Source organism: Helicoverpa armigera, chromosome 12, assembly GCF_030705265.1.
Source record: "Helicoverpa armigera isolate CAAS_96S chromosome 12, ASM3070526v1, whole genome shotgun sequence".
Lineage (NCBI taxonomy): Eukaryota > Metazoa > Arthropoda > Insecta > Lepidoptera > Noctuidae > Helicoverpa > Helicoverpa armigera.
The window spans coordinates 1,628,013-1,638,908 of NC_087131.1; the positions used below are offsets into that span (position 1 = coordinate 1,628,013).

Consider the following 10,896-nt stretch of genomic DNA (forward strand, 5'->3'; position numbering starts at 1 on the left):
TCTCAGGGGCGCCGCGGGACGCCCCACCATCAGGAAATTTCGATGAAATTACACCCGTTTGATAAGGAAGTTCCATTGTATCATGGTACTGACTAGCAAAGTTTCTAAAAGAGTTGCCTTCGCTTTTTTCAATTGATCATTTAGATTATTTTTCACTTTTAACATCCTCCAACTAAGTGAAAAAATTCTCGCTCGCTTCGCTCGCGGCTAAATGAAAATGTATGACCTATTTTTCTGATGGTTTATTATTTTTATAGACGCACCGAAACAACGAACACAAATGGCATTCGCTCTAATCATGGTTAATTTTTATTTGTACATAATTCCCAGTTTAATTTGTGAGTCTTCAAACAAATATCTTTAAAAAGTTCGTGCTCGCTACGCTCGCGACTACTTGTTGCTTGACAATGTACTTAATCAGGTAATTTTGTGTCATAGGCTCAAAAAATTTCGCGCTCGCTTCGCTCGCGCAATATTATACAGGCATTACCTACCTTGTTAGCTTCAGAAGTCTAATTCACGCTGTCTTACCTTATAAAAGCCAAATGTAGCAAAAAAATATTTATGAAGTCCTCAAAATCAAAAGAGTTTACGCTTCCGACTGCTTGTTACTTTACAGCGCTTTTAAAAAATTATTAACTTTTTGTGTACATTAATCTGTCTCGACTTTTATAACTTAAACCTGGCCAACAGTTTGAGCCTACAATCAGTAGCGGCTTTAAGGTAGGGCGCGGTTGGGCGACGGCCCAGTGCGCCGGATGGAAGGGGCGCCACAGTTGGCGCCACAGGCGCCCTAACCAATCCTTGATCAGAATGTTACTCCTTTTTTTATTTTAAATTTCATCAAAGATCGCAACCTACAAGAACTGTATCCAAATGTATGGATAGCATCAGGGCCGTCTAAACCTATGGTGCAGAGTGTGCGATTAAACCGGGCGCCGCGGGCACATGGGCGCCCGCGCCGCGGTGCGTTCCTGGACCAAGAAATTTCAATTAAATTAATGTATTGTCGTATAATGCCGGGCACGTTAGATTTGTCCAAAGGCCATACAGGCCTAGGATATTAGATTCCATAAGACGATCACTCAACTTGAGAGGATTAGAAGTCAAATAGGTTTTTCAATCTTTAAAACCACCAACCAAGTCATTTCCTAGCCAGTCAAAATAATAAACATGGGATTGCTTGCGTTATATGGAAGTTTAGCCTTGTAAAATGTCAAATAGACAAGCTTTGCTGCAGACTTCGAAGAAAAAAAAAGCGCTCACTTCGCTCGTGGTTTCTTCTTTATTTCTTATTTCTTCTGCGTTTACTTTTAGGGTTCTCAATTTAACAAAAAGTTGGAGCACCGAAGAAACAAACACATACAGCTGACTGTCGATCCAGTCACGATTTCTTTTAATTTGTGTTTAATTACGCGTTAAATTTGAGAAATTCTCGAACAAACACTACTTTTATGTCCCAAAACTCAAAAATTTTCGCGCTCGCTTCGCTCGCGATTTCTTTACTTCACAGTTGCCTTTTGTTATGTATGTTTAGGACTTTTACTGATCCAAAACTCAAAAATTTTCGGGCTTGCTCCACTTTATAGTTGTTTTTATTTTTCACTTTTTTTTAGTCTACCCTAGTAAAAAGGTAGCGTCGTTTTTAAGTCCTTTTATTAATTCTTCTTCTTCTTCTTCGGGTGGCTCTCCACTACTGGAGGTTAGCCGTCAGCTCAGCAATTTTTTTCCTATCTTGTGCCAAGCGAAACAGGTCTTCAACGCTGGCAATACTCGTCCACTTTTATTAATAAGAAAGTAAATTCTAGTTCCCATATGAACTTTCTTATTTAAGGTAGGTACTACTTTAAGTCCCAAAATTTTAATACATAGGCGCCAACACCAGCAAAGAGTTATGTACGTTTGGGCTACATTTTAAGTAATTTTTGTTTTGAGTTCCAAAATATAACAAAAAATCAGAAGCTCTGTTCCCGTGGTTTGCATTCACCAACCAGCAATAACTTATGTACGATTTGGCTATATTTTACGTAATTTTTGCTTTGACTTGTTAACTATAAAAAAAATTCGCGCTCGCTCCGCTCGCTCAATCGGTAACTACAAATGTCTCTGTTTTTCGTATGGGTCTGAATTGCAGTTGGAGGGCGCCGTAGAAATCTCGCCCAGGTCGCTGGTAGAGTTAAAACCGGCACTGCCTACGATGATTTGGACACATTTTTTAAGTCCTTTACCTACCAAAAAAGTTACTTTCGTTGGTGAAAATAAACATAAGTAGGTACCTATGCAGGCGGGGCGGCATTTTTCAGTTTTTACCCCGCCTAAAAAAAATTGAAGATCCGGGGCTGATCAACGGGTACCAAAGTTGACCCACTCAGAGACTGCTTGGAAATCGTGAAAGAAGTTCTATGCTAGGCAAGTACCTACTCATTTCTAGTTAAACGCAATTGCCTCGCACACGGAGATTGGATTAAGGGGGCCCACCTAGCAGGACTGGCTGTTCCACCAGCAAGAAGAACTATTTTGGACATCCCGCTAAATCTTGCTACGGACCCAGCGGATGCCCGGCACTGTGTTAAACGAAACATCGTTAGTACATCTGACAATTCTTAATAGTAGTGTAAGTTTTATGTTTAAAAAGTACTAGTAGGTATCCGCACTGTCGTGACTTCATGGTAGTTAGCTACATCAGCGTAGGTTGAAATAAAAATAAAACAAGTCTGGTCTAATTAGTTTTAGAATTTTATAACAAGAAAAAAATTACATTTACGGAAAATATTATTTTAAGTTATAGTTAATTATCTATAAATCTTCATCAGTAGTAATCCTATGGTGGGAGTTAAGTGGACGTCGGCTTTCTTCGTCTGATCCATAGATAACCTCTTCATCCGAATCGTTGATCATAGAGAAGGCGGGGTTGTCTTTGGTTATGGCCGTTTCTGGAAGAAACAAATTGAATTTAGCTTGGCAAGTTACACCATAGTCGAATGCCAGTGAATTAGCCTGATGATGAGAATTCTAATGCGCTGCTTTGTTATAGAACAGAGTACCTAATAATGTATGCTCAGGAAAGTTTTAAAATTAATTTAGAATTGCAATCGTTAAAAACCCATTTCAAATTCTCCACATCTTTTTTCAAAGAACTCTAAAAATATTGAACTCCCCACTTACCATGGATATTTCCCCCACCGGGCGAGAACAAATAGGCCAGTATGTATATGTAAAAGTTGAACAGCCCGTACAGGGCCATGAACGGCGCTGACGTTTCGAAGTGTACCTTAGGCTGGCAGGCCCAGTGGTCCTGCAGGGCCGCCGGGCCCCAGCCCTGGAGCGCTAGGATTGTAATAATGGACGTTACCGTACCCACTACTATTGATAAGCAGCGGAGTCGGATATCTGCAAGAAAGTGATGTAATTTTAGTGTTTTTAAAAGTAGAAAAGTTGACAAAATGTTTCTGGAATGTTTTAGAAGCGCACTTTATCGGGATTTCTTGTATGGGACTGATGGCAAAATTATATCTCTAGTAACCAATTCAATGAATTGATAGAATATTGAAAACGGCTGTTAGAGTGCGTGGCCCATCTAGACAAATAGGTAAAACAAACTAAGTCATTAGACATGTTATCGTTATCTTAATGAGACTTAATTAAACTTACCAAAGAAAGGCATATTCCTCAAATCACTATACGCCTTAATTATCAATATAAGTAAGTACAAGAAGTATATCGTGATTGCACAGAAGAACCATAGTTTCACCAACTGGAATAGATAAAATAAAGCTTAACAACAGGATTATTTCTACAAAAACTGGAGGTCTACTAAAACATATTATCCCTCCAGAGGTCTCTTAGAAGTTCATTATCAACCCTATCGGGTTAAAATGGTTATATATAAGTGACTGTTGTAAAAATAATGTGACATCATTCAATAATGAACTCTATATTAACGTTCATGTTCGTGGTACCTAAAATTTTGAGTACTCAACGTCACACTAACACAGCAATGTAGCAAACTTGATGCAGTGGTTGTCAAGTTTCAATTTTATTTTATTCTATTAATGGCAGTGGCCATTTTGGCCGAGACGCTAATTGATGTTATGACGTCATTAGTTATGGGGAAGATGACGTCATGTTTGACACTAATAAGTGTCTTGATTAATTTTAGGAAAAGTTTTGTCAGTCATCTGTTATTTTCCGCTTTTAACAAGAACTCGTCAAAACATCTACCCACCACTCAACCGTGTGTAACTAATATGGTGGTATTTTTAGCTCTGCATGCTTAGATGGTGTATTTTCGATAAGTGAAAAGTTGTAGATCAGAAGCATTGATCATTATAACTATCCCGTGACAACTCCTTAATCACATCTTCCAAGTAGGCGTTTTTCAACCGACTTCAAAAAAAGGAGGAGGTTCTCAATTCGGCTGTATTTTTTTTTTATGTTTGTTACTCGATTTCTCAAAGACGCCTGGACCGATTTCAAAAATTATTTTTTTATTTGAAAGGGTATGCTTGTCATTTGGTCCCATCGTCATCAGATCAGGATATGATGGTGGAAACCCTGAGAAATCGAGGGCATCTCTTGAAAATTGTAGGCGAGCATGGAGTAAAAACTTTATATTTATGTGTATATCTGATGAGACTACACTACTATGGAGGTTTAGGGCAGATCTGATGATGGAGACGACAGAGGATCGAGGGAACTCCTAAACGGCACAGCTTAACTTTATCACATAAATGTTGCCAATCGAAAAATAAAACCTAGTGTTGACACTTTAGTCCAAGAGAATACTTACTGGATAATCTGGATCCATCATATAGTTGAAGGTAGGGTCCAAATAACTGTTGAACTTCTGCCAGTTCCCGAGCACGATGGCTGGGATCCCACACATTATTACCACGACGTATTTAAATAAGTAGAAGGAGACAATGCCTCTGTCATTCTGAAAGAAATTTAAAAAAGTTTAACAACCCTGTTGTACTAATTAGGTGAAGGGAGAAAGGTAGAACTCGTCCAAAAGGAAATAACGGGCCCCTCTATCCATTTATGTACACTATGCAATGCGTAAATGCGGTAGTGGAGGGCGTCATTTCTTCTTAGGCAAGCTGAGGTGTCAAATTATCGCTAGCTCAGGGTTGCTGTTATGACGATGAAACCTCTTTACCCTACTGAGGGCATAATTTCTGATGAAGCTTTTGAGACGCCTTGGCCAAGAGTTTGGTAGTTAAGGGTACGGCGTCCACTAGGAAAGTCTTCATTTCTTCGATATGCATTGTCCTAAGGCCTTATAGGTCTTCACGTCAGAGCTGGTTGGGCGGATTTGGGAAATTTCTGACTAGGGCTTTTAAGTGATTAAACATGCAGCTCACTTGATAGAAGGTGGGTTTATCGTACGTACCTGTCTAAGTCCATGGTATTGTACAAGCCACGATATCATAACAGCTCCAAGGAATATAGTTTGGAAGAAGTTTCCGATCAGAGGCGCCATGATGGCCCCCGGAAAAAATCTTAACGGGTAAATAGGATCTGAAATAACAAATCCTTGATTAGTTACCTACTTAAATATAAGTAGATGTGGTAGACGTTTAGCAGTTCACAATATTATTCTACGTGCTCAGAATTGTATGGGTCATTAGGGATTTGGAACAATCAATCCAGGTAGGTATTTTATTTATTGATCCCGGCCCAGATATAAGTACCTACCTAAATAAGCTTCTATTCTTCCATACCGCTCTATTCATCGACCTTATCTTTTTTTCGCAGACTAAGGTTATAGAATAACGATTTTTGAGAGGCAGTCGGTGCGTAAGGCCTAAGGCACTCGTTATTTTACGCACCCCAAGTTTATTGATATTTGTATTATATGCGGATTATATAAAGTACCAAGGAAAAACGCCTCTATTCTATTAGTATAACCACCTACGAGAAACTGCAGACAGTTTCTCCATGCGTTTCGCAACTTTCTTTGCACCTTGCTATGGTGAAACTCAACGCCTTGCCGTCACACTGTTTTTGCAACTAGATATGTCCCTACTTCTCTAGGTAACGAGGCAAACTTTGTTACAGATTAACTAAGTCATGGTTGTCCTGTACTCATTGTCTAAGCTGCCTAGAACCTTTAGTTCAGATTTGTATGCAAGAATGAGGTTTACATATATGTATTAGGTACATACTTAAGAACCTCCTATTTCCAAGATTTCAAGGCTGAGAACAATAGGCTAGTTTCCTAAAAAATAATAATTAGTCCGTCTTGTAGATTGTCCAAAATTAAGCGATACGTATTTTTTCTTTTTTAAATCGGATCAGAACTTGTTAAGATATAGCGTGTTAAAGTTGAGTGTGACGTCACAAGTTGCTACAATTTTCAGGACACTGTGACGTAAAAGGCCCCCACTCCTAATTTTTGAAGCGTATTATCTTTGTCATTTTATGTTTAATTAAAAAAAGAAAAAATACGTATCCAATATTTTTTGATTATCTAAAAAGCGGACTAAATATTATTTCATTATTTCGACCCTGGACACTACCCTATTGTCTGCAGTTTAAATTGCTCACAAACCACTCTGAGAGTATCTGGCCGATTGATGGCACTCATAGTAAAGACTTATAAAGAAAAGTTAAAACCTCCATCGATACTGCGTAGGTACAGGTGGGTAGACAAGTGAAGGCTGACTTCATACATATAGTTCCTACGTACAGTCACGATATCGAGTGACTCAAGTTTTGTATCGTCATAGCATAGAGCAGAGAGCTCGCGTCACCGCCGTGCGGCGCGAGGGAGTGACTCAAACCGGTCCGGGGTAATCGCACACGTCCCTGAATACTATTTAAATGTGGAACGCTTTGGACTGCATTGAAAAGAGATCCTTCTTTGTCTAAGCGTAAGGTCTAAAGTTGTTTGGACTTGAGTATCATTCTCCAGGGTATTGTGTGGGGTTGGTAGGAATTTTAAATTTGGATCGTTTTGAATACAAGCCATTGTTTACTTTGGATGTAGATGCTTACATCAGCATGTGGGGTATACACTTCAGACGAAATTAAGAGTTCTCAAAGTTTTTTGAAAATAATGTCTTTGCAGATATCTGTTATTATTGAACCTTTTGACGATTATTTTTCAAATAGAATTGAAAATGCCCGGAAACCCGAAAGTATGGTTGAACAAGAGGTCATTGTAGGTAGGTGTTTGTTGGTTTGTTTGGTCATTGTTGTTATGAGCGCATCTGGCCGTGCTCTCGCTGTGGCGTAGTCTCACTATGAGACATGTCATCGACACGAAAGAAGAAGAAGGTAAGTAGTGTTTGAAATGAAAGTACCTGATCCTAAAACTAGATAGGTATCTATTAATATGTCAAAAGGTACTCACCATTAAAAGTAAGTAATAACGGCAACAAAATATAAATCCATCTCTGTTCTATCGACCAGTCCGTCATAGGGTATTTCCGCATCATGTAGGCAAACCAGAACTGAAAACAATTGAATTAAACAAAAGAATTGTTATTAAAATATCTGTATGACAAAAGTACGATGTTCTCGACTGTATTTTGTACTTCAATCGCGTAGTTTTTCTGGGTTTTGCCACCAGGAATTACGCAGTATGAACTTGTCTGGATAATTGCCAGATTAATGCCTAAAGGGCATTTAATAGGTAGGTGCATAGGACTTTTTATAAATTATTGGTTTGAAACATGATTTGAATTATTCGATACATGAAACTAAGTAGATAAGTTGTACCTAGATATCTTTCCAAAAATTGCGTTAATTTTTTCTAGCTGCTTCTGGCAAAATTAGGGTGGTCTTTGAAAAAATCTACAGGTTTCTCTGTGTAAATAAGGTGTTGCAAAAACTTACGGTCATAAAGAAGGACGTCATCACAAATATAAACCGAAACCATGTCTCCATCTGCGTGAATGCTGGATTGTAAGTTTTGAACTGGAAACAATAAAATTCAATTAGTTCCCATATTTCTTTCTCCAAGTGAACAGTGATATCTTCTCAATGAATCACTTTACTATACTTTTTTTGAGGTAAGGGATCCTCATAATATCAGAGAATGTCAGACTTTTGCTGAATCAAACCCAGTCAATCCCTACCAACTCTTTCGAACAATCACACACCCATAACCACACTTAGCGTAATGTCTCAAAACTTCATCCTCAAATATGCTTTTATGTTGTTCAACGGACTATCTTAGGTAGATATTTGTGGTGTAACTCTTGAAATAATTCCGCAGCCATAGGTAACCAAAAAGTTGCTCTAAAAGCGTTCAGCTAGCTACCTTAGATACTCACATAGAAAATGATGTCCCTAATAAAGTATCTGTGGTGGAACTCCTTGAGTCCGAAGAAGTTGACGTTGAACACGTAATGCGTGTAGTCCAGCCACAGGATGTGGAGTATCATCACCTCGTCGCATACTCGCTTCTTGCACTTTAGATGTTGGGTCCTGGAAGAGTTGGTGAAAGAAAAGATTCAGTTTCGCACGCTAGGAGGACTTAGGACTTAGAGCTATGGAAGAAATGTGTTTGGTCTTTGAATTTAGAGCTTAGTAAGAGTCGGGAGACTGGGAGCCTAGACGTAGCAGTGTAGCAATATATAGCAGTATGGAACATCACATTCAAGATGGAAGACCAGGGGCTATAGAACAAAACGTGTGTTTTGTGTATGATTTTAAATTATTAGTTACAGTCGGATTGAGTGTAGGAGCCTGGATCTAGAAGTCTAGCAATACATATATAACAGTACGGGACGTTAAGGATCTTATGGCGAGATTCCATCAAATTTATTCGCGCATATTTGCTCGTTGGTGCAAGTTCACAGCTAAAATTGTGTGTGGTGCAACAAAAAGGTGCCCGTGGACATTTCAGAAATCGCACGCAATTTGTGAGAACAAGTGTACCTTTATTGCCATTTCTTTACAATGAAGGCGGCTGCAAACAATGTTATAGCTTTCATAACTTAAAGATTTTTTAACTCACCTATTAGGAGCGTCTGCTTCAGACAGAATATCTTCCGTTGTGTGGTCTGCTAATACGCCTTCTATAGAAATACTAACTTGGAAGCTCTTGTCGAATATCTCTTCTGCAAAAATTATTAACATATAATTACATGAAAACTCTCGCATAGGAAAAAAATATAAGATTCTACGTAGATGAACACATTTTGGGGAGTTTTTTTTATCAGTAACAGTGGCAGTGGCAAGCAGAAACGTTATTGAAATAGAAAGGAACTTAGGATAAACGTTGTTTTTTACATACATCTGGGCGAAAACCAGAAAAAACTGCTGTGCTTGCAAAAAAAAAAAGAAACGTTTTTTGGAACTATCTCTCGCAATTCATACCTACCGAACTGCGCTGGTCATTGCCAGATGTAAAATTGAAATTACCTACCAAACTAAGTCCGTATCTTACCATCGTCGTTGTTAGTGAGTATCTCAGCCATGAGCCACAGCTGCTGCGCGCGCAGGCCGAGCGCCTTGCTGTGCAGGTGGAAGGGGCCCTGGTAGATGCTGCTCGCGTTCGTCAGCACTGATGATGCGGGGATGGAAGTCGTCATAGTGGGTGAGGGGCCTAGAATATTTATAAAAGTCGTCTTAGGTAGAATACAGAAAGAAATGGTAGCTGGTACGGGTCTTCAAGAGGTGCGATGGTCCATTCTTGTAACAGTTACGTAGATTAAAGCAACGTGAAGTCAATGTTGTTTCAGAATGGCCCTGTATTATTTTTGTCTGCATTATTTGTACGGGTTTAAAATTATTGAAAGTTAAATATTACAAACGACAGATGCGATCGTTTTATGACAGAGTTAGATGGTAAATCTACTGTCCTTTATTTAGAACAGCATCAAGAGTCTACCAAGAAGGTACAGTATAAGTTAACTTTGATAATTTTAATATTTCTTACCTGCCAGTCCTATGAATACGCCTAAGCCGAAACAAGCGAAAAACGCAATAAATACCATTACAAACTCCCCTTTGTGCATTGAATAAATCCTCATTTGAACAGATCTGAAAAAAAATATTGACAAGTTATTTATTTTCCATTAGATCTATTAAAAAAAATAGAAGATTATCTGTGACTATAATTTAAAAGCAGGAAACTGCGGTGTAAGGTCATAAATCTGATTTACGTAAATATTTTACTGCGCAGTTCTTTCAGAAAAACATGCAAAAAAATATATAAATTAACACAAACCTTTCACAGCGATCATGATGATATGCCGGCGCGATATATTTATTAAATTCGCTGAACAAATCACTGAATTGTGACAATGTGTTGCGGATCTTATAATTCCAGCCACCAGACGGTAAATGATAAGAATACCCAACATTCGCTGTATCCATGTTTGCTAACTAATTTAACACTCACAAATAAACGAAGAGTGGTTAAATGAAAAGGTAACTTGAAACAATAATTGCGGAATATGAAAATTGTACTATGAATGTTTGTCCTACATTTGGTTCGGCTTGTTTACAAGCAGATTATCGATTTTCGCGCTGCCTCGGGGCTGCCATAGTGAACGATGAGGTAGTGACGTGGCGACGCATCGCGACTCTATCGAGGGTTATTTTGTTATGTATATTTGTATGAATATATCGTAAGGTTAAATTTTTCGTAATTTTATTAAAGTTTGTATATTAACGGTTGATATTACGTTGTCGATGTTGGGTATTACAATTGTGCCTGTAGCGGTGTAGGAGGTATGTATTTACTTCTCAGTACGGGCAAGTACAAAAACGTCTTCTGCTTGATGAAAGCTTTTTAATTTCACCTTAAAATAATAGTTTTGATCTTATGGGTCCATAGAATACGATTGGAAATACATAGAATAATAGGGAGAGATATAAAATAACTTTTGCGCCATCTAGCGGCTAACTTAACGTTGTAGGTTGTAGTTTGAGCTGTCA

The 10,896-nt window shown here is 38.4% G+C and overlaps 1 protein-coding gene across 1 annotated transcript; it reads right to left on the minus strand.

The window, feature by feature from the left end:
- Positions 1-2,718: 2,718 nt before the first annotated feature.
- On the minus strand, positions 2,719-10,518 carry LOC110381692 (transmembrane protein 181). The gene is made up of 12 exons (XM_049838682.2): positions 10,184-10,518; positions 9,893-9,996; positions 9,401-9,559; positions 8,969-9,071; positions 8,283-8,436; positions 7,843-7,923; positions 7,358-7,457; positions 5,393-5,520; positions 4,790-4,936; positions 3,652-3,754; positions 3,166-3,390; positions 2,719-2,933 (listed from the first exon to the last, which is right to left on the minus strand). The coding sequence occupies exons 1-12, from the start codon at positions 10,330-10,332 to the stop codon at positions 2,797-2,799; spliced, it is 1,590 nt and encodes a 529-aa protein (XP_049694639.2). The 5' UTR covers positions 10,333-10,518; the 3' UTR covers positions 2,719-2,796.
- Positions 10,519-10,896: the final 378 nt, after the last annotated feature.

What these genes read in the sequence shown, in the direction of transcription:
- LOC110381692 (XM_049838682.2), bottom strand. Translation starts at nt 10,332, where the DNA reads ATGGATACAGCGAATGTTGGGTATTCTTATCATTTACCGTCTGGTGGC. An exon ending in ACTCACTAACAACGACGATG is followed by an intron (nt 9,072 to 9,400) that starts GTAAGATACGGA and finishes TAATTTTTGCAG; the next exon opens with AAGAGATATTCGACAAGAGC. An exon ending in TTAGGGACATCATTTTCTAT is followed by an intron (nt 7,924 to 8,282) that starts GTGAGTATCTAA and finishes TATTGTTTCCAG; the next exon opens with TTCAAAACTTACAATCCAGC.